General features: G+C 42.9%; 1 protein-coding gene across 1 annotated transcript in view; it reads right to left on the bottom strand.

The window, feature by feature from the left end:
• The window catches only part of LOC124789719 (solute carrier family 22 member 7-like), a 154,953-nt gene that overhangs the window by 28,286 nt on the left and 101,695 nt on the right, over positions 1 to 24,972 (bottom strand). Inside the window, exons 6-7 of the mRNA XM_047257170.1 lie at positions 21,625 to 21,846; positions 4,440 to 4,654 (exon numbers count right to left, since the gene is read on the bottom strand). Coding sequence (XP_047113126.1) covers positions 4,440 to 4,654; positions 21,625 to 21,846 — 437 coding nt within the window. The remainder of the gene's footprint in view (positions 1 to 4,439; positions 4,655 to 21,624; positions 21,847 to 24,972) is intronic.

The raw sequence follows: 24,972 nt of genomic DNA, 5'->3' as shown, positions 1-24,972 counted from the left end.
TGGGGGATCGCCGAATGACTGTCGAACAGATCGCCTCCAGAGTTGGTATTTCTGTGGGTTCCGTGCACACAATCCTGCATGACGACCTGAAAATGCGAAAACTGTCATCCAGGTGGGTGCCACGAATGCTGACGGACGACTACACGGCTGCCTGTGTGGCACATGGCCGAGCAATGTTGACGCGCAACGACAGCACGAATGGGACTTTCTTTTCGTCGGTTGTGACAATGGATGAGACGTGGATGCCATTTTTCAATCCAGAAACAAAGCGCCAGTCAGCTCAATGGAAGCACACAGATTCACCGCCACCAAAAAAATTTCGGGTAACTGCCAGTGCTGAAAAAATGATGGTGTCTATGTTCTGGGACAGCGAGGGCGTAATCCTTACCCATTGCGTTCCAAAGGGCACTACGGTAACAGGTGCATCCTACGAAAATGTTTTGAAGAACAAATTCCTTCCTGCACTGCAACAAAAACGTCCGGGAAGGGCTGCGCATGTGCTGTTTCACCGAGACAACGCAGCCGCACATCGAGCTAACGTTACGCAACAGTTTCTTCTTGATAGCAACTTTGAAGTGATTCCTGATGAGCCCTACTCACCTGACCTGGCTCCTAGTGACTTTTGGATTTTTCCAACAATGAAAGACACTCTCCGTGGCCACACATTCACCAGCTGTGCTGGCGCGTGATGGGGCCCCTTAGGGAAATGGCAGCAAGAGAGGGGAAGAAAACCAATGTGCACTCCGTGTGCATACCGGGGGGAGTCATTCCAGATGTGGAAAGGGTCCTTCCGGATGCCATGAAGGGTACAGGGTGCACCCATCTGCAGGTGGTCGCTCATGTCGGCACCAATGATGTGTGTCGCTATGGATCGGAGGAAATCCTCTCTGGCTACCGGCGGCTATCTGATTTGGTGAAGACTGCCAGTCTCGCTAGCGGGATGAAAGCAGAGCTCACCATCTGCAGCATCGTCGACAGGACTGACTGCGGACCTTTGGTACAGAGCCGAGTGGAGGGTCTGAATCAGAGGCTGAGACGGTTCTGCGACCGTGTGGGCTGCAGATTCCTCGACTTGCGTCATAGGGTGGTGGGGTTTCGGGTTCCGCTGGATAGGTCAGGAGTCCACTACACGCAACATGCGGCTACACGGGTAGCAGGGGTTGTGTGGCGTGGGCTGGGCGGTTTTTTAGGTTAGATGGCCTTGGGCAAGTACAGAAAGGGCAACAGCCTCAACGGGTGCGGGGCAAAGTCAGGACATGCGGGGACCAAGCAGCAATCGGTATTGTAATTGTCAACTGTCGAAGCTGCGTTGGTAAAGTACCGGAACTTCAAGCGCTGATAGAAAGCACCGAAGCTGAAATCGTTATAGGTACAGAAAGCTGGCTTAAGCCAGAGATAAATTCTGCCGAAATTTTTACAAAGGTACAGATGGTGTTTAGAAAGGATAGATTGCATGCAACCGGTGGAGGAGTGTTCGTCGCTGTTAGTAGTAGTTTATCCTGTAGTGAAGTAGAAGTGGATACTTCCTGTGAATTATTATGGGTGGAGGTTACACTAAACAACCGAACTAGGATAATAATTGGCTCCTTTTACCGACCTCCCGACTCAGCAGCATTAGTGGCAGAACAACTGAGAGAAAATTTGGAATACATTTCACATAAATTTTCTCAGCATGTTATAGTCTTAGGTGGAGATTTCAATTTACCAGATATAGACTGGGACACTCAGGTGTTTAGGACGGGTGGTAGGGACAGAGCATCGAGTGACATTATACTGAGTGCACTATCCGAAAATTACCTCGAGCAATTAAACAGAGAACCGACTCGTGGAGATAACATCTTGGACCTACTGATAACAAACAGACCCGAACTTTTCGACTCTGTATGTACAGAACAAGGAATCAGTGATCATAAGGCCGTTGCAGCATCCCTGAATATGGAAGTTAATAGGAATATAAAAAAAGGGAGGAAGGTTTATCTGTTTAGCAAGAGTAATAGAAGGCAGATTTCAGACTACCTAACAGATCAAAACGAAAATTTCTGTTCCGACACACAATGTTGAGTGTTTATGGAAAAAGTTCAAGGCAATCGTAAAATGCGTTTTAGACAGGTACGTGCCGAGTAAAACTGTGAGGGACGGGAAAAACCCACCGTGGTACAACAACAAAGTTAGGAAACTACTGCGAAAGCAAAGAGAGCTCCACTCCAAGTTTAAACGCAGCCAAAACCTCTCAGACAAACAGAAGCTAAACGATGTCAAAGTTAGCGTAAGGAGGGCTATCCTCCAAGCGTTCAGTGAATTCGAAAGTAAAATTCCATGTACCGACTTGATAGAAAATCCTAGGAAGTTCTGGTCTTACGTTAAATCAGTAAGTGGCTCGAAACAGCATATCCAGACACTACGGGATGATGATGGCATTGAAACAGAGGATGACACGCGTAAAGCTGAAATACTAAACACCTTTTTCCAAAGCTGTTTCACAGAGGAAGACCGCACTGCAGTTCCTTCTCTAAATCCTCGCACAAACGAAGAAATGGCTGACATCGAAATAAGTGTCCAAGGAATAGAAAAGCAACTGGAATCACTCAATAGAGGAAAGTCCACTGGACCTGACGGGATACCAATTCGATTCTACACAGAGTACGCGAAAGAACTTGCCCCCCTTCTAACAGCCGTGTACCGCAAGTCTCTAGAGGAACGGAGGGTTCCAAATGATTGGAAAAGAGCACAGATAGTCTCAGTCTTCAAGAAGGGTCGTCGAGCAGATGCGCAAAACTATAGACCTATATCTCTTACGTCGATCTCTTGTAGAATTTTAGAACATGTTTTTTGCTCACGTATCATGTCATTTCTGGAAACTCAGAATCTACTATGTAGGAATCACCATGGATTCCGGAAACAGCGATCGTGTGAGACCCAACTCGCCTTATTTGTTCATGAGACCCAGAAAATATTAGATACGGGCTCCCAGGTAGATGCTATTTTTCTTGACTTCCGGAAGGCGTTCGATACAGTTCCGCACTGTCGCCTGATAAACAAAGTAAGAGCCTACGGAATATCAGACCAGCTGTGTGGCTGGATTGAAGAGTTTTTAGCAAACGGAACACAGCATGTTGTTATCAATGGAGAGACGTCTACAGACGTTAAAGTAACCTCTGGCGTGCCACAGGGGAGTGTTATGGGACCATTGCTTTTCACAATATATATATATAAATGACTTAGTAGATTGTGTCGGAAGTTCCATGCGGCTTTTCGCGGATGATGCTGTAGTATACAGAGAAGTTGCAGCATTAGAAAATTGTAGCGAAATGCAGGAAGATCTACAGCGGATAGGCACTTGGTGCAGGGAGTGGCAACTGACCCTTAACATAGACAAATGTAATGTATTGCGAATACATAGAAAGAAGGATCCTTTATTGTATGATTATATGATAGCGGAGCAAACACTGGTAGCAGTTACTTCTGTAAAATATCTGGGAGTATGCGTGCGGAACAATTTGAAGTGGAATGATCATATAAAATTAATTGTTGGTAAGGCGGGTACCAGGTTGAGATTCATTGGGAGAGTGCTTAGAAAATGTAGTCCATCAACAAAGGAGGTGGCTTACAAAACACTCGTTCGACCTATACTTGAGTATTGCTCATCAGTGTGGGATCCGTACCGGATCGGTCTGACGGAGGAGATAGAGAAGATCCAAAGAAGAGCGGCGCGTTTCGTCACAGGGTTATTTGGTAACCGTGATAGCGTTACGGAGATGTTTAATACACTCAAGTGGCAGACTCTGCAAGAGAGGCGCTCTGCATCGCGGTGTAGCTTGCTCGCCAGGTTTCGAGAGTGTGCGTTTCTGGATGAGGTATCGAATATATTGCTTCCCCCTACTTATACCTCCCGAGGAGATCACGAATGTAAAATTAGAGAGATTAGAGCGCGCACGGAGGCTTTCAGACAGTCGTTCTTCCCGCGAACCATACGCGACTGGAACAGGAAAGGGAGGTAATGACAGTGGCACGTAAAGTGCCCTCCGCCACACACCGTTGGGTGGCTTGCGGAGTATCAATGTAGATGTAGATGTATTGTCTCAGCGATTTTCCAGTGGTCAAAACAGACTCCTAAAGAAGCCTTCGCCGCTGCCATGGAATCATGGCGTCAGCGTTGTGAAAATGTGTACGTCTGCAGGGCGGTTACGTCGAGAAGTAACGCCAGTTTCATCGATTTCGGGTGAGTAGTTAATTAGAAAAAAAAAACGGAGGCCTTAGAACTTGAATGCACCTCGTATGTTGGCTTTGCTCCATTTCTACTGATTTCATTATTGACCCAGCTAGTTACCACAGCTCCCTTCTCTGACTGTTGGAAAACTAACTGTGATCCCTTATGATTTTCATCCAATTTTTTGACAAAATAGAGGCTAAATCAACAAAGACGCATGGGTGCAGCTCACCAGTCAGCAGGCAGAAGATGAGGAGACTGGCCAGTGCAGCCAACAGTGCACTCCCTACACTGGGCCAACGGCGACCGAACCTCGCCGCAAAGTAGTTCACCATGAAGTGGGCAGGCAGCTTGGCCGCCCCCTGCGCCACTATCCCCAGGAAAGGGTTCACGCTCAGTCGGCTCACGGCTATCACCAGTGAGTAGATAGCCAGCAGGTGCACTGAACTAGTAACAGCCAGAAATGCGCACATTATTCCGTATCGTTCAAAGAGTCTCAACATGAACGGATTCCTTTAAGTGGGCTTACGACACATTCTTTACTGTGCAGTCTGCTTAAAAATTGTCATTAAGCGATGTTTGTACAAAAAATGAACTTAAGTATACGATTTTACCATCGTCATACAAAGAAAATTATCAAGATTTTACACAGATGTTAGATGGACTTAATGGTTGGTCCACATATAGTATGACAGATGGATGGTCAGTCTGAAGCTCCTTTCTCAACAAGCCCTCTTGATCTGATGTTCTTAGTAGCTACAGTAACGTGGATTGTCAGTTCTATTAATTTAAGGGCATTCCATTTCCTGATATATACATTACATAAGTTCACAACCGAGTTCATCCTTCGTATCCAGACCATTTTCAAGAGGAACTGAAAATTGTGCTGTTGTGAAGCAACTTCAAGCATCCAGTGTGATGTATCCTTTGAACGTGGAGAAGCTAATAACCATCGGTTCTCACAGAGTGACATCGAAAGATGGAACCTCTACCTCGACATAGCCCCACTGGAAGAACTGGAAGAACTCGCATACTGAAAGACTGATCAGGTAACCCGTGGTCAGAAAGGGTTGTGTGCAGCTGATAACTGAATGGTTCATGAGCCTTGTAGATATACACAGTGTTTCATTAAATGTGTTTGCCTCTGTAAGTTATGAAGTAACAGGCGACGGAAATATTTACTGTGGTAGCTCACCATAAGAAACGTTACACTGTCTGCGGAGCTATGAACATAGTTTACTGTGTTATTATCCAAAGACTTACAGCAAAAAGATACAATTTTTTAAATGGAACAATAGTTGTTTCTATCATGCACTTCAATCAGTAACACCAGCTGTGTATACATCAATTTAAATTACACTCCTATCACTTTTAGTTTGGGAGCTACAACCCTTCAAAGTTTCAGGGGCAGATACCACACACGCTACACATAATGCAATGCGCCTTCTAAATGTGGTGGAGCCGAGTTCTAACGTCGCTGGTGTCACGGGGCGAGAAGCTTCCTCGATGGGCTGTTAGACTGCCGACTGTCGCCGCACACGGCAGTTCGACCCACACAAACAAACGGGGCTCAATACACCACAGTTATTGATGTTGGATGAAGATGGCATACATGAACAATGGGTACGTTGACATGTTGCTAACGCTTGGCGAGTGCCGACACGATGCCACTGAAGCAGCCGTGGCGTACGTCGTAAGATATCCTGGGTGATGAGCACTGGCAGCCATTACGTTCTTACGTGCCGAACGACGACTTTGGGAAACAGGCAGCTTGGTAATGCGCCACAGTAACAGACGAAGAACTGCAAGAAGTGAGGAGACGGAGGTGTTTGTTTTAGCTGCAGTACACCAAGATCCTCATGTCAGCTTACGAGCCGTTGCTGCAGTCGCTGGCGTCAGTCTCACATCTGTGTGGCGCATTGTACACAGTCACAGGTTACACCCGTACCGCCTGTCACTGACCCAGGAGCTGCATGGGAACGATTTACGTGCGAGAGTTACATTCTGTGGATGGACCATGCGTAATTTCACGCTGGAGTCTTTGCAAGGTGTTATGTTCTCTGATGAGTCCACGTTCACAAATTATGGTGCAGTGAATCGCCATAACGTGCACTGCTGGGCCGCAGACAATCCTCGGTGGGTGCGACCTGTCGATGGTCAACATAGGTGGTCTATTAATGTACGGTGTGGAATCCTTGGGGATGAAATAATCGGTCCACACTACTTCCCAGGTACACTGACAGGTGAATTATATCGCACATTCATAGTCGACAGTTTGGGTGGTCTCCTTGAACATGTGTGTATGCACGAGAGTCCATATGCGGATGCAGCACGATGGTCACCCAGCCCATTCTGCGAGTGCTGTTGTGGAAGAACTAAACAATAGGTTTGCAGGAAGGTGGTTGGGCCGCCATGGCCCTCATTCATGGCCCGCAAGGTCGCCCGACTTAACACCATTAGATTTCTTTTTGTGGGGATATCTAAAGGATCGTGTTTATGTCACTGAGCCCACATCCCTAGATGATCTAAAACGGCGCATCGAGGACGAATGTTGCTCCATGACACCGGCGATGTTACATCTCGTCTGCAGATCCTTTAGAAGGTGCATTGCATTGTGCATTCACGAACATGGACACACATTTGAATATCTCATTTAAATCAACTTCCCACCTCCAGAACATCCATCACCCACCACAAAGCCATGTATTATGTACAGTGTGTGGTTTCTGCCCCTGTAACTTTGAAGGGTTGTAGCTCCTAAACTAAAAGTGATAGGAATGTAATTTAAATTGATGTATACACAGCTGGTGTTACTGATTCCAGTGCATGATAGAAACAACTATTGTTCCATTTAAAAAATTGTATCTTTTTGCTGTAACTCTTTGGATAATAACGCAATAAACTATGTGCGTAGATCTGCAGACAGTGTAACGTGTCTTATGGCGAGCTACCACAATAAATATTTCCGTCTCCTATTACTTCGTAACTTACAGAGGCAAACACATTTAGTTGAACACCCTGTATAACTACGGCCAGATAAGCAGCGAGGAGAGACACTTCGCACCGAGATATCAACATGTCCACATCAGTCAAACACATGCGTGCCCTGTGCTACGGATGACGTCAAAGCTAGGAAGACTTGCATGCGTTTCCGTAAAATTTGGAAGTGAACTAGCGAGGACATACACCGTCTTGGATCGCTTAGATTTCACGGAAGTAACAGTCTGTGTGCCACGAACGATGTTGACCCCCCCCAAATTCTATCAGTCCCTCCAGATCCTTGAGCGTCATGCACCCCGCCTCGCCTTCCATATCCGCCTCCCGTCCCCCACGCAGATCCTCTATGATCTCATTCCTTTCCCCCATCTGCTCCTATTCCTCGAACATATCCGCATCCTCTACACCTCCCGCCGTATTGAATCCCCTCACCCCCTGGTTGCTCCTCTCCTCTCCCATCCCCGCCCCCTGCCACGTCTTCACCGTTGTGTCCCCCCTACCCTCCATCTCTACACCCTCCATCTCCTTTCCCAAGGTGGCTTCTGTCAACTCCCCCTCCCGGATGATGCCCTCTCTCCCTCCATTTATCCTTCCTATCAACTCTGATCCTCAATCCCCCTCCTCTCCTCTGTCCTTTCTCTGGGCTCCCCCTTACCCCCCCCCCCCTTCCGTCCTGTTTTCTCCCCACTAAACCTCTCCCTACCTCCCTTCTCCCTCCCAGTCCTTTTGTATTCCCCTCCTCTGCCTACCCCACTCCCTGTCGCGTCTGCCCCCCCCTCTTATGGGTCCTCATCCTCCTTCAGCTCCTTTCCCGGCTCCCCCCTTCGCTTTTACTCTCCTTTCCCCCCTTTTTTGTTTTCCCATCTTCTGTCCAGTTTCCCCCCACCTGCTCTCGACTGTGGTGTCACATTTGCCAACTTTTTAGTGCAGTGTTCCAGTGACTATTCAGTGTTGTTTGTCTTCTCGTGTTGCGAACAGAAACCATGCTGTCGCTAGGTGTGAATTTTATGTCCTTTGCGAACAGAATCCAGACTGTCGCCGTGTTTTTTTAATTGTCTGTTGTTTTCCCTGTCTGCTTCGTATGTATTTTTATTAGCGTCATCATCCCTGTATTGTTGTTTTCAGTTTCACGATTTCTTTTCGCCTTGTTACTCTCTAAGTCTCCGATTTTATCGCCTGTTTTTTATTATTTGTTCTCTTGATCTTTGCCACAAAATCTGTCGGCTGAAGAGCGGCATACTTTACACCTACCTTCGCCGTTTAAAAAAGCCTGAAAACTGTTTTTGCGTTCAGTCAGAAAGCATACTGATCATAATTTCCAGTCTGCAAGGTCACACAACTCTTCGAGCTCACCGAAAGAAAACAAGTTCCTTCTTGCAATTTACTCAGCAGGATCAGACACTATGACTACAAATAAAAGTTTTGCGTTCTAACTGATTGGTATGTTCTTTAAAACTTCACACGCACAAAATATAATAACATCACTAGTAATAATAAGAATATTCCTATCGGAAACAGCACTATTAACAGTTCAGAGGTTATTTCTACAGGAAGTTCCAAGTCAAATGGTGGCACAGACAACTTAAGTGCTTAATATAACGAAGTAACGACAGTAAAGTCTATTTATCCACTGCCCCAGCACTGCTCTGTGGACATTTATGTCCACATATGTAATTTTTTCTAGTTGTTCACTTTCTGCATCTCTGCTTCTAATAGCAACGGCCATTCAGTTAGTTGGTTTTACCAAACAAATTATTAGATCGTTTGTAGTTGTTATTATTTGGAAGAAAGCAAGCACATGATTGTCTTTAGCACTTGAACTACACTGGCATACTGTCACAATCAAAGTACATCAAAACCAGAGAAAAACAATAAACTATTGAAAATTCAGCAACGTTATTTAAACCATTGATGAGTATGGAACGTATTTCAATTCTGCTATGAAAGCAGCTATACATTTAAATGACAGACGCGCACCGCAAAAACCCTCACTTCATGGACTTGGCGAATTATTACCACAGGTTTGCACCAACATTTTCGGCAGTAGCACAAATATTCACTCATCCATTAAAAAAAGGGGTGAAGTATTACTGGTCATTGGAGTAGTTGCTGACGTTTTTGATAATTGAACATTGAGATAAGACTGAGGAATTATTGAAGCTGTCTGTCAGCTGTTTCCCAGTCAGCTAGAACACGTAGTCTCACCTGATAAACTGCTTCTGCCTCGACCGTGGCCGACAAAGGGCCCGATTTCATCTACCAGAGGTTTCTCATAGCTAAAAAGAACATTTGTAGGAGGTAACAGGGGAGTTATACTAACCAGAAAACATACAGATCACTTAAAAATTTAAATAAAATGTTCAAAAACCACACTGAAATCCGAGTTAGCCTGTTAGAAAATAATCATATCAAACCTGGCATGTAAATATCTGGCTCCAGGTCAATAAAGCAAGTGATTAAAACGAGTAAGTCCTTCAGCCCCTGTTTAGATAGAGTGCACTCAGAGTTATGTTAAAATGATAAGTAGCCGAGAGAACTGAGATGTCTGAATCCCAGGCAGGCGCAGTAAAAAATTACCTATAGCGAAATTTTACTTAGCGTTATCATGCCTACCAATTGGGATGCTAACAGTAGCATCATTATGATAATAACAACCGAAATACTTCTGACAATATTACTGATCAAAGCTCACCAACATGTGCTGTACGTTCCATAGCTGCTACGAAGCACAAGAAGCGTGTGCGCAGAGATGAAAATGTAGGAAACACCCTTGTTAGTGAGAATAACGACCTGCTCCAATCTACTGCAATGGTGCACAACTTCGAAGTGTCTTTCCATGAGTTTAATAAACACAAGAGATACATATAACAGAGATTTTAGTCACCAATAATATGAGGATGTTCTCCTTCACTAGTTAACAACAGTCTGCGAACGCTGGGGTAACTTCTCGATTCAGCGTCTGTAGAAATCACGTAGTTTTGAGGTGAAGTACCCATTGAGCCATGCCCGGAGCGAATTTTCATTGCTAAATGAAGTTCCTTGAGCGTTTCTGGGTAGAAAGCTGTCAGGTGAAAATCTGAGGGTGCAAGATCACGTAAATAACGTGGACATGGAGTGACTTCTCAATCCATCTCCTGTATAGTGTTTTTGTCAGTCTAGCGGAATGCGGACAGGCCTCATCGTGGAGTAACATTGCTTCGCGCAGTCTTCCTGGTCATCGTTTTTGGATTGTGTCTGCAGCACATCTCAGCTGTTGACAGTAAATGTGAGCAGTAATGGTTATGCGGTGGGGAAGCAATTCGTAGTACACTACACCATCGCTATTCCACCGGCTGTGTAACCTCACCTTTTGTGGATGCGTGCAGGTCTTCGAAAGGGCCGCTGCTGCTTTGTCTGGTCTCAAACAATCCTTTCTTTTCCCCATGTTAGCATAAAGACAACATTTCTCATCAGTAACGATACAGGGTAGGGAAGGTCGTTGTTGTTCACGAGCCAGTAAATGACGAGCAAGCAGATATGCACATACGGCCCACCCGTTGATTGTTGTGATTTTAGCTTGAAACATTCGTTCGTTACCCATACATCCGATTGCAAATGTCGTACAATGGAGGAGATCACAATTCATAGCATTTGCCAGTTCTCGAGTACACCGACGTGGGGTATTGTATGCGTTTAAACGATTTTCATCAAACCCCGCATGTCTTCCTAAACGTGGATAATGTGAAAAAGATGAAAAAGATCCTGCTTAAAACTAGAAAACCATTTCATTACCGTGCTCTATCCAGTGGTATTGTTCCCACTGACGGAACAAATGGTTCTGGTTGCCTCAGCTGCTGTCACCCTCTATCGAATTCAGGCAGACTTGTAATGCCAGAAATGCATATCCTCCTATTTCCATCTATTGTACTATAAATTTTTTTCCTTATTTTGTTACCTGAAGATATGACGTTTCTCTGTCTTTGTATATTGTAATTGTTTTACTATTTGTATATATATATATGCATTTATGTCAATGTATAATTGGTTGTTTTGTAAATATTATTTGTATTTTTATGCTGGGTCTGGCCTAGGGAAAACTATGCTATCGAACGACTACATCGATAGGTCGTGTGGAGAACCAAAGTGTTTAGGATCTTTGGTAGTGTTAACTCTGCCGCGTGGGGCGGGGACAGAGCAGAGGGAGTCTGGCTGGGGTGGTGCAGTGGAGCAGGTGTGTTGTGTGACGCTCCCGCGAGTTGCCGCGCTTTCGGGGTTTGGCAGCATGTAATTGCGCTCGACTTGCTGTGATAGTTTCTGACACGGTGGTGCGGACGGGAAGCATTAGCTGGCGCACATCAAGAGCCCGTTTCGCCTGGTGACCGTGTCGAGAAGGAGGCGCGCCAACATCCAGCTTCTGCAACAGCGACGGCTGACAATGAGTGACTGTCGCCACCTCCTCGATCGACGGCTTCAAACCTTCAACCAACCAACAAGGAAGACTGGAAGCACGTAAAGTTTTAGAACTGTATGGCAGACCTCAGCTTTTAAAATTGTTCCATTCTCAAAATTACAGCAACTTAGCATGAACCTTTGTTGCTCATTGTCCCAATTGCATTACCAAGCAGGGTCCCTTCCCTTTCCGGAATGAAACCGAGTGTCGTTGAAATTCAAACGCCAGCATTAAAGTAATATGATTCCATTTCACTGCTTTAATTTCAAAGTTCAGTTAAAGTATTCATAGCTGGCTACAATATTTAGATTACACAAGCACAAATTAAGAGTGCGAGTTTTGTTACCATATTTTAGCTTACCTGTGACTGCAGCTCAGCTTGGTACGTACTAAATTTTACTATTGTTAATTGTTCAGAATCATTTAATTCAAGTTCAAAATTAAATCTCTTATTTCTAAATTGCATAGATTCAAGTAGCTTTTGAAATGATTGTTGAGGTAGCCCAAGACTAACCTCATTTTATTGAAGTTCGTAGTGCTTCAGAAACAAAGATCACTATTAATTCCAGTCACTAAATTAACTTTCAGTTTCCCAGTTTTATTAATTCTTCTGCTAAATTAAGTCAGAGTGTAGCAAAATTTATTACTTCTGACAAACATTCAGTTTTCACACAACACGTGTCAAACTTCAGTTGCCACGCTTTTAGTGCTAATTATATGTGCATTAATCTTTCATTTTCAGTTATTATAGTAGTTGTCCATAGGACTGGCGACCGTAATTTTCCCCAGATCTCAAGTATCTAATTAACGCCAGTTAATTTTTAATGTAACGACCGCACATTTACTTTCTTTATTAACTTTACACTTTTTCAAAATTAATTTTCATCAGTTTCATTTGCATTTTTCCTTTCATTTAGATGTAACCCTTTCCTCCCTCTTTACCGACAGATTGACTTCGGTGACGATAGCTTTTCCCAAATTTCCATTAGGTACACGCGGTTTAAATTTTACTGTCATTAAGGTCGATAAGTGAGCGGGAGGTTACAGACTATGTGGAAAATGTTGCCATTTCTCCACTTGGCACTCCATTTTCTAGCGTGCAGAGCACCACTCACTATCTCCAAATGGCAAAGTCATAATATGTAAACTCAAATAGGAACAGTGAACTACATCAACGAGACTACCGATACGCAAAAAAAAGAAAAGAAAAATGTGAGCTTATGCACCAGTCTAATAGAACTGCAGCTGATTGAGATGGTAAGCACCAATCTAATAATTTTTGTTAACTTGGGCGCTACACCAAGGTCAGCGGAAAGCAGACCCCGCAGTAGACCTAACTAAGGTGGCAGTTACGTTCCGAACAGCGAAGCACAGCCTCGTAGCTCAGAGGTTACTGGAGTTACTGGACAATTTTGAGAAAAGTGAGACGCCTCGGATGGTCTATTGTCCCTCTTTTGCGAAGTATATGTGGCACAAATTTCAGAACAACGGTTTGGTCAGTTTTTGTGAATTTTCGCCGTCTTGCGAAATATCAAGAATAATTAATCTGGGGTTCGGAAAAATACTCCGCCCGCCCGAGACGACAATCCCCTGATTACGCAAGCCTTCGGTGTTCTCTAATTGCCGAGGAAATCGTTTGATGCCATTTATCTATCAATTAATTTCATTAACTTTTGAAATAATAATCGTGTCAACCCAGGAGCTATGTCAATAGATACATAATTTTATGGACAATGTGGATTTTTCTTTGTTAGGAAACTGGACAGGGCTGCTGTCGTTCCTCTTGCACGCCTTTTGGTAGGTTAGGGAAAAATTTTGCCGAACAAGATGAAAGATGACGAAATAAATCTCGGGTGAACAGCCTGGTATGAGTTTGCATAGGACACAATATTTCGGCATCGACCACGTTGCCATCATCAGGTGCGCTGATGTACTGACCGGCGGTGGGCCGGCGCCATGTATACAGGGTGAGTCACCTAACGTTACCGCTGGACATATTTCGTAAACCACTTCAAATACTGACGAACCGATTCCACAGATAGAACGTGAGGAGAAGGGCTAGTGTAATTGTTTAATACAAAGCATACAAAAATGCACGGAAGTATGTTTTTCAACACAAACCTACGTTTTTTTAAATGGAACCCCGTTAGTTTTGTTAGCACATCTGAACATATAAACAAATACGTAATCAGTGCCGTTTGTTGCATTGTAAAATGTTAATTACATCCGGAGATATTGTAACCTAAAGTTGACGCTTGAAACGTCCGACGTTCAGTTGCGTGTTGTAACAAACACTTCATTGCAGGGGCCCAAACAGCTGCAACATACATCGAGTTTCTACAGAATGATTTGCCAACGCTGCTCGAAAATGTCCCACTGGAAACGCGTCGACGTATGTGGTATCAGCATGATGGTGCACCTGCACATTCCGCAATTAACACTAGGCTGACCCTTGACAGGATGTTCGACGGGCGTTTCATAGGACGTGGAGGACGCATAAATTGGCCAGCCCGTTCTCCTGATCTTACACCTCTGGACTTCTTTCTATGGGGTACATTAAAGGAGAATGTGTACCGTGATGTGCCTACAACCCGAGAGGATATGAAACAACGTATTGTGGAAGCCTGCGGCGACATTACACCAGATGTACTGCGGCGTGTACGACATTCATTACGCCAGAGATTGCAATTGTGTGCAGCAAATGATGGCCACCACATTGAACATCTATTGGCCTGACATGTCGGGACACACTCTATTCCACTCCGTAATTGAAAACGGAAACCACGTGTGTACGTGTACCTCACCCCTCATGGTAATGTACATGTGCGTCAGTGAAAAAGACCAATAAAAAGGTGTTAGCATGTGGACGTAATGTGCTGTTCCAGTCTCTTCTGTACCTAAGGTCCATCACCGTTCCCTTTGGATCCCTACGTAATTCGGTGCTCTCCGATACACACGATCGAACAGCGGAGGAGTGGTACTCAAGCGTCAACTTTAGGTTAAAATATCTCCGGATGTAATTAACATTTTACAATGCAACAAACGGCACTGATTACGTATTTGTTTATATGTTCAGATGTGCTAGCAAAACTAACGGGGTTCCATTTAAAAAAAAAACGTAGGTTTGTGTTAAAAACATACTTCCGTGCATTTTCTTATGGTTTGTATTAACCAATTACACTAGCCCCTCTCCTCACGTTCGGTCTGTGGAATCGGTTCGTCAGTATTTGATGTGGTTTACGAAATATATCCAGCGGTAATGTTAGGTGACTCGCCCTGTATATAGGACAGTCTCCCTCCCGCCCCTCCGTCAGGCGCTTCCTATGCACACTCATACCAGGCTGTTCACCCGAGATTTATTTCGTCATAAAATACGCCTGGAGAAATTGAAGAATCACAATATCAAAGATGCATAGAGTCGATTGAAGTAGTTGTCAGCAACCGAATATGAAAAGGAGTCTGTTGAGTCATGTGGTGCGAGCAGCCATGTGCTAGGTTGTGTGTCAAGTCAGGAAGTGAATGGGGCGTAACATCTAGTCGTGTATATCTGCAGGGTTCTACATCTACATGTATACTCTCTAAATCACACTTAAGTGCCCGGCAGAGAGTTCAGCGAACCACCTTCACAATAATTCTCTATTATTCCACTCTCGAATAGCGCGTGGGAGAAACGAACAACTATATCTTTCCGTGTGAGCTCTGATTTACCTTATTTTACTATGATGATCGTTTCTCTCCTGTAGGTTGGCGTCAACGAACTATTTTCGCATTCAGATGACAAAGTTGGTGGTTGAAATTTCGTGAGAAGACCCCGCTGCAAAGAGAATGTTTTAATGATGTCAATCCCAATTACTGTATTACGTCCGTGACATTCTCTCCCATATGTCTCGATAATACGAAACGTGCTATCTTCCTTGAACTTTCTCGATATACTCCGTTAGTTCTATCTGCAGCAGTACTTCACAACAGGGCCTACAAGCGTTGTGTAGGCAGTCTCTTTAGTGGACCTTTTGCATCTTCTAAGTGTTGTGCAATAAAGCGTAGTCTTTGGTTCGTCTTCACCCGACATTTTCCATCTGTTACTTCCAGTTTAAGTTGTTCGTAATTGTAATTCTCAGGTATTTAGTTGAATTTACGGCTTTTAGATTTGATTAATTTATTGTGGAACCCAAGTTTAACAGATTAATTTTACCACTCGTGTGGATGACCTCATACTTTTCATTATTTAAGGTCAGTCGGTAATTTTCGCACCATACAGATCTAAATCGTTTTGAAATGTGATTTGATCTTCTGATGGCTTTACCAGACGATAAACGACAGAATCATCTGCAAACAACCTAAGAGGGCTGCTCAGAGGACCTATAACACTACCTCGGGGAATGCCAGAAATCACTTCTGTTTTACTCGATGAATTTCCGTCAGTTATTACTGATTTTGACCTCTCGGACAGGAAATCACGAATCCAGGCACATAACTGAAACGATATTCCATAAGCACGCAGTTTCATTACAAGCCGCATGTGAGGTACTGTTTCAAAAGCCTTCTGGAAATCTAGAAATACGGAATCAACTTGAAATCCCTTGCCAATAGCATTCAACACATCGTGTGAGTAAAAGAGCTGCTGGGGTGCTTTTAGGTATGGAGGCACACTACCAAGGTTATAAAATGGATGAAGACATGTGCTCCCTCTCATTCGTTGCTCAGTCTAATCCCATTCCTTTCTCGTCCGTTTATCGTGGCTTATTAGTTCTTTATTAATATGAACACTGGCGTAACATAGTGCAGCCATGCTACGAACAGCTTGCTCTAACCTCCATTACCTTGTCTGTCAGACTTGTACAGTTCAGCATTGCTATGAATTCTGTCATACCATGAGACTGTGGTATAGACGTTCGTCAGAGATAATCCACACACACCCGGCGTCGACGCTACGAGTTTCTGTCGCAAAACTGGTAAGCGTTACTGTTTATGCAGCTCCTATCAATGAATCTCAAGAATATCATGGCTACTTAGTTGCCTCTGTAAGTTGATTTCCCTCGAGTGCATTCCAAATACGAACCTGTTCTTTGTTTCCTACAAAAGCATGGTAGGCATCTTTGTGTGCTGTCATCTTTTCTTCCATTTGAAAATGCTACAGGCTGAAGGAATAGAACTTTAATACTTTTTCAGTTCAAATATTTTCCGGTGTGCAACAGGGTTATTTTCATTGACTACGCAGCATGGTGGTTTAGTGACTCCCATAATGGAAATACTGCCTCAAATTTAATTTCTGTTGAAGAATATATCTAAGCTAAGTTAAAATTCCCTTAACTGTTTGTTACCCATAACGGTGCTGCCTCTCCGAGTACTAGAGCACGTTTTGCATAAACACACACAGTACGGTGAGAAGTCCAACGCTGCCACTGTCATGGTGACAGGAGAATTTTCTCTGGAGGTAAGAAATTACTTACCTGAAAGTCGGCAAAGGAGTAACAGTTAATGAAATACTAATCACACGAGTTATAGTTTGATTTTGAGGTGACTCATCGACCTGTTAAGGCCCATGAAAATTCCAATCGCCTGAGTCGGAAAATATGTATGGTACAATGTGCGAGTATCACTTTTGCAGAATGGCATAATGTGCAAGTTATTGATGTAGATAGCCAAGTATTCGTAACACAATCACAGTACCTTGGGCATGGAAGATCATACATAAAGATATCAGTCTCGGACTTTGCATTGTGGTACCAGTCACGGGGTGAAATGAAGTTTATAAAAGAGGCGCATGATAATGTGTTGACCGGGCACTGAGCCTGTAGAACAACAATGTGACATAAGCCCAACAGTACTGGTGGTGGACACACAGACAACACGTGTTGCAGTATGTGAACAATAGAAAAGATGCTAAGTAATCACGTCATCATAACTACTGGGGGTACTCTGGTACCTTACACAGTGACAGCGTACACTTTGAAGGCACACGAAGTTCTCAACATACGAGATAGTGTACAACCGCCAGATGCCATCACCATTTGAGCAAACCATTGGAGATAAAAACGGAGCATCAGTGTGTAATTTTGTGGAGACCCTACCAACACTGTGGCGCAAGTGCAAAAGGTACATTTGAGGGACCTAAAAGAGGAGGAGTGTTTGGTAGAACGAAATACCAAGTTACCCAAGTACCGTGTAGGACACTGGACGATGTTGACTATCTCTTACATCCCGGACAGGAAAACGAAAAAGAAATTTAGGCCCATTGCCAGGACCAGCGCCAAGTAAAAGTTCGAGCTCCCTACTCGCACCACAATCGTCCACATTGGTCGTATTCGATTCCTTCAGGGCGCGCCACATTCTTTACCACCTGTACAGGTGTCGGTCTCTAACTGGAGGAGGGTGAGATGGGAAGAGTAAGAAGGGGAACTGGCGTTACAAGGTGAGCGGGACACTCCCACTTCTGTGTATTCACTAAGATCGAGAAACAGACTGGCGTAAAGGAGGTAGGAGGGTGATAGGTGTTTCCCTTCTTTAGGTAACAATGGCGCCAAAGATGGCCGGAAGGAGTGTCGCGATACAGGTGATGCTACACGTCTGGAGTCACGGATGGATGGACGACCACGGAATCCCGGTAGCAAAATGGCGTCGTGGTAGATCACTAGTGAACATTGAAACAGACGTTGAGCGGCTGCACATTTTCTGTCAGTCACCACGGACCGTGGGAGATGCGTGCCAGCCTGTCTAACGGGTTCTGTTAGGAGTGCTTGTAACACTACAACCTGTTACCTCACGTACATTTCAGCTCCTTGATTTCTCGAGTTCATTACCGTTTTTTGTAAATACATGTCTTGATGAATTTTGTTAGTAATTAGTGTTTATGAAAATGTAATGTATTTTAATAGGACAAGTAAGAATTAGAGAAAGCTTTTGACAATGTTCATTGGAATACTCTCTTTCAAATTCTGAAGGTGGCAGGGGTAAAATACAGAGAGCCAAACGCTATTTACAATTTGTTCAGAAACCAGATGGCAGTTATAAGAATCGACGGGTATAAAAGGGAAGCAGTGGTTGGGAAGGGAGTGAGGCATGGTTGTAGCCTATCCCTGATGTTATTCAACCTCTATATTGAGCAAGCAATAAAGGACACAAAAGAAAAGTTCGGAGTAGGTATTAAAGTCCATGGAGAAGAAATAAAAACTTTGAGGTTTGCCGATGACATTGTAATTCTGTCAGAGACAGCAAAGGACTTGGAAGAGCAGTTGAACGGAATGGACAGTGTCTTGAAAGAACGATATAAGATTAACATCAACAAAAGCAAAACGAGGTTAATGGAATGTAGTCGAATTAAGTCGGGTGATGCTGAGGTAATTAGATTAGGAAATGAGACAGTTAAAGTAGTAAAGGAGTTTTGCTATTTGGGGAGCAAAATAACTGATGATGGTCGAAGTAGAGAGGATATAAAATGTAGACTGGCAATGGCAAGGAAAGCGTTTCTGAAGAAGAAAAATTTGTTAACATCGAGTATAGATTTAAGTGTCAGGAAGTTGTTTCTGAAAGTGTTTGTATAGAGTGTAGCCATGTATGGAAGTGAAACATGGACGATAAATAGTTTAGACAAGAAGAGAATAGAAGCTTTCGAAATGTGGTGCTACAGAAGAATGCTGAAGATTAGATGGGTAGATCACATAACTAATGAGGAGGTATCGAATAGAATTGGGGAAAGAGGAGTTTGTGGCACAACTTGACTAGAAGAAGGGATCGGTTGGTAGGACATGTTCTGAGACATCGAGGGATCACCAATTTAGTATTGGAGGGCAGCGTGGAGGGTAAAAATCGTAGACGGAGACCAAGAGATGAATACACTAAGCAGATTTAGAAGGATGTAGGCTGCAGTAGGTACTGGGAGATGAAGAAGCTTGCACAGGATAGAGTAGCATGGAGAGCTGCATCAAACCAGTCTCAGGACTGAAGACCACAACAACAACAAGAATTATTCATGTCAAATCATTGTAAATACTTTGGCCATGTCAGGGAAGTTTTTATTGTATAAAGCACACAGAATATCTTTTGTGTAAAATTTTGTCTAAAACTAACATAGTTGGCGCGAGTGCATGCAGTCGCAGAGGTGAAGGGAGAGAAGTAGTTGCGAAACATCTATAGTGTGCAACAGATGTATGTGTTGAGGTGCAATTGTCAGAGTGTTTTGCATCGAAAATGGTGTTGTAAAATGTGGCAGGGCAAATTATATGTGGGCTTGCAGGTATGTGGGCACAGTATAAGGTCACAAGAAGATTTTTGGAAGTAATGGAGAATACTGTGTGGGCCTAATTTATTCTAACTGCTCGCTACTCAAGAAGAGCCTGTTGCCAATAATGGACCTCATAACAATCACTATTTCGCACCACAAGCAACGCATCGCAAAGTGAGATCCAGCAGTGGTTTGTAGCTGTGTAAAAGGCATGCTAGCGTCTTAGTAACTTTTTGGAACATTATACTATGTTCAGTCAAAGAACGAACTTGTGGAGAGAAACTTCATTCACCTGAGTGGCCACTGGCGAAAAGTGACAATTGGCACTAAACAAAGAAAAGTGCGGGGTCATCCACATGGGTACTAAAAGAAATCCGATAAATTTTGGACATACGATAAATAACACAAATCTAAGGGCTGTCAATACGACTAAATACCTAGGAATGACAATTACGAGTAACTTAAATTGGAAAGAGCACATAGATAATATTGTGGGGAACGCGAAACAAAGACTGTGTTTTGTTGGCAGAACACTTAGAAGATGCGACAAACCCACTAGAGAGACAGCCTACATTACACTTGTCCGTCTTCTGCTAGACTATACCTGCGTGGTATGGGATCCTTACGAGGTAGGATTGGTGGAGGACATCGAAAAAGTGCAAAGAAGGGCAGCCTGTTTCGTGTTATCGCGCAATAGGGGTGAGAGTGTCACTGATATGATATGCCAGTTGGGGTGGCAGTCAATAGGACAAAGATGATTTTCTTTGCGGCGAGATCTATTTACGAAACTTCGATCACTAACTTTCTCTTCCGAATGCGAAAATATTGTCTTGACACCTACCTACGCAGGGAGAAATGATCATCACAACAAAATAAGTGAAATCAGAGCTCGAACGGAATGATTTAGGTGTTCCTTTTCCCACTCGCCATTCGAGAGTGGAATGGTAGAGAAGTAGTATGAAAATGGTTCGATGAACCCTCTGCCAGGCACTTAAGTGTGAATTGCAGAGTAACCATGTAGATTTAGATGTAGATGTAGATGTCATTAACCGTTATCAGGGTCCTTCCTTTCACCATAAAAAGTCATAAGTGAAAGTAATAGTCAGAAGGAGAGAACTTTAATTAAATTTACAGTTTATTTTCAACCGAGTGATTACTGTAACAAAAGACAGACGATAGTTGCTCATACAGTATTGCACAACTACTGCAGACAATCAGTTCAAATTAAAAGTGATTTTAATTGAAATTCAGGTTTTATGATAATTATATGCTGGCTCCCATGTAGTGAAAATAGCTTTAGAATTTTAAATTGTAGGCGATATTATGTGCACATGGCTACATAACTCTGGTAGTGAAAAATAGTTGTTGCGAGCAATGAAAGTTTTTACTGCATTTATTTGAAAAGCAGTCAGCTGTATTGATTATTATAGGTGATCATTATGGTAACTAACACCATTGCATTCCAAATTAACGTCTTTGCTGTTCATATCACACGCCTCTTATACATGTAAGCTTGCCCCGCCTCTGCATTCCACCACCACATGTGCAGCACTGAAGTTAGAAGTTGTCATCCTGTGACACAACATAGTTTTGGTCGTCTTTGACCCTGAGTAGATTGCAAGGAAATTAGGAAGGTTTCGTGTGTTTCATGACACTATAGCGCTTCTCTTGAAACAGGAAATTGGAGAGACTGCAGACAACGTGTGCCAGCCTTAAGCTCCTAGGTTCTACTAGAACAAAGACGCGTCTTAAAGTTATTCTGTGAGTCACCTGGCAATGATGAGGACTGTTATGTTCCTGACGAGGTTAAAGCTGGAGAAGATGCTGAGGAAGCCCCTCCTGTCTGTCTTGCTCTTGCCCACGGTCTGGATCACCTGCAGGGCGAACGGAGGCACCGTGGAGCCGTTGGTGGCTGCTATGCGACGCACAACGGCCAGCGCCTCCTGCTCGCGACCCCTGCACGCCAGCCAGCGTGGAGACTCGGGGAACCAACTGTCACAAAAAAAGTACAAGTCTTCTGTAAGTAGTGGTAGTAGTCCTAGCAGTAGTAGTAGTGGAACATTTATCCACTGATCAGTTTTACAACAATATTACATGTGTCAGCTTAATACATAGAGAAAACAGTGAAAACTTAATTTATATGTTCGGACATTTAAACCTTTACATTTCGAACTTGAGAATCATTTATCCATTGTGTAAAATTTCTTTGTTATGTTCATAGTCGAAAAAAAGTGAGCTCAATACGGAAACTAATGTTCCGTTATTTGTTCATACCTAATCATTAGACACACAAGAAACATTGCACATGGGAAAAATATATTATAAAACAAAGATTCTGTGACTTACCAAACGAGAAGGCGCTGGTAGATAGACACAATAAAAAACACACAAACACACACACAAATTTCAAGCTTTCGCAACCAATGGTTGCTTCATCAGGAAAGAGGGAAGGAGAGGGAAAGACGAAAGGATGTGGGTTTTAAGGGAGAGGGTAAGGAGTCATTCCAATCCCGGGAGCGGAAAGACTTACCTTAGGGGGAAAAAGGGACAGGTATACGCTCGCACACACACACACACACACACACACACACACACACATATATATATATATATATATATATATATATATATATATGTATATATATATATATATATATATATATATATATATATATATATATATATATATATATATATTCTCCCATTCACTGACAATTTTCATTGTACCTATGCACTTCAGTCTTCGTAACTCCGAAAAACTGAGTAGATATCCCTCAGTAACAAAATGTATGTTCACATGATGATGAAGTAGTGATAGGAACAACTGAATGAAAGGAATCGATTCAGTCTATTATTGGAAAACAATGCATTCCTTTTGGCCAGTGTTAAACGTTTATTGTTGACTACAGTCTGGTCGTCACCGTTATTGCCATTTCGATGTTTAACGTTTATTGAGTGCCGTTAAGTAACCATTAGTTCGGCTCTTATGCATGTTTATGAAGAGGCGTTTTCTTAATAGTGAACATTGTGTTTGGATCACAATTCTGATATTCTCAATGGCGTAAGGATGGAATAAAGCAAATTACTGGATAGAAAATGGTCCTCAAGGCAAACACAGTCGATTTAAAGTATCTGCACAGGATTCATATTCTGAATCTATATTAATTAAAGAAATTCAAAGAAAATAAGAAGTATTTCTCACAAAAACAGGCTTCCAACAGTGACAGTATATGTTTCGAAAGCAAATGATGACGTCAATTTAAAAATTTTTATCTTATGTGCTTTATGTTCACATCACCTTAGCATTTACCGAAAAATGATGATTGGTGATCGGTGCAAACCAGCGGAAACAGAGAGACAAAGTTTCAATAAATGTAAATAAAAAAGTGATTGTTCAATTCATTCAACGTAAATTTACCATGTACTGTCAGTCACTAACCATTCAAAACCAACCAAAAATCCATATTTAATGCCAATCAATAAATACCTTACTTTTCAAAATACTTCGTTTTTAGAAATATACTTGTCATTCACCTTTCCTTGAAATAAGGTGCCTTATTTTTCTCCAAAGAGATTGGCGAAACTAGTCATGATTCATCTGTAACCGAGAAGACTGAATAAGTATGCAAATGAAACCTCTCAAACTCAGACACTGAGTAAGAACATAAATATGACTGAGGTAACCATCAGAGATTTGTTTCTGTCGGTTGTCTCATATTAAGTGAAACGACTCAAGCATGGAGAGTGAGTGAAAACAATGATGTAGCTGATACGGCCACAGAGACTAGTTTCATTTGGTTGTTTCATTCGATTGAAACAAGCAACTGAACAAGAAAACAATGCATGTACCAAATGAGAATTACCTCTAGCCCTGTACAAAATTATGTACTATTTGATTGAGAATTTAAAGCTCTATCAATGACAACACATAAAATTAAACTAACCCAAAAACTGCTATAAAAATTACTGTCAGAAAAAGTTCACCTCGTTTCTAACCAATAGAAAATACTTTAGAAGGAGAGACAGCATTGGTAGTATTTTTTTGTTTGTTTTATTAAACGCAAAATCGATTTTCGGTCACTTAGTGACCATCTTCAGTGCTGTAATATATAATTTAAATTGGTAGGCACTGGTGTCAACAAGCTTACAGCGATTTTGCGTTTAATAAAACAAAAAAAATACGACCAATGCTGTCTCTCCTTCCAAGTATACCCATTATATGGTCGTGGTGCACAGGACACTCCATGGAGTCGCCAATCAAGAAAATACTTTATTACGTTTTCATCAAAAGCTCTTATGCTATCTCCTAGAAAATTTATTTTCGGACGAAAGAAGCTTAAGATTGTCGATTTTCGCACGGAATTGGAAAGATGATAGGATTTTGCTCTGCACACATTTTTCCGCAGTCCCTTGCTTATTGAAGCCAGTCATACTCACATTTAGTTTGGACTGGCTGTTGTAACATTTAGCGCCAAAATTATTCACGTGAATTTTTATAGCACCGGTTTCTTAACACTCAATTGTAAGGGCAGCAGTGGCAGATGGTACAGCTACCACAGCACAGATGAGAGGGCCTGGGAGCCACAAGTGTGAAGACGAACTGTCGCGAATCGGCTGTTATGGTTCAATTCTTTTATCTTAGCGGCTCGCGCATAGCCGCCCAGACGCGGGAGATTGCTGCGTTGCCAGTTGCACGCGCCAAGAGAAGCAGAGCCATAGTATAGTATAGTTCAGACTTACGTTTAGGGGGGAGCGCGCAGGCGTAAAGCCACCACGGCCGCATTAACCCTTTCGCTGCTACAGAGACGTGATCCCCGCATTCCACGCTGTGCGCGATTTTGCCATCACTGCACTGCTCGCCTGTGCAGACACACGGTGTTCCGACTGCTTTGACACACTTATCATTCGATTTCACAAAAACTGTTTGGCCCAAAAATTTGATTTTTACACATCTTCTTGACTGATACCTTCCCCCAACAAATGGCTTAATTTTATTTCGATGTTCAACGCAGTTATTGTGCAGTATTGAATGTAGTAAACCATTGCACGAAATTTTGAAGAGTTTGCAGAGGTAAAAGTCCACAGCGTATACTTTCCGTATGGTCGATTTTAGTTGCC

The sequence above is a fragment of the Schistocerca piceifrons genome, chromosome 3, assembly GCF_021461385.2.
Source record: "Schistocerca piceifrons isolate TAMUIC-IGC-003096 chromosome 3, iqSchPice1.1, whole genome shotgun sequence".
Taxonomy (NCBI): Eukaryota; Metazoa; Arthropoda; class Insecta; order Orthoptera; family Acrididae; genus Schistocerca; species Schistocerca piceifrons.
Note: the sequence above shows the minus strand (reverse complement) of the source record. Positions and strands in the feature narration are given on the sequence as shown.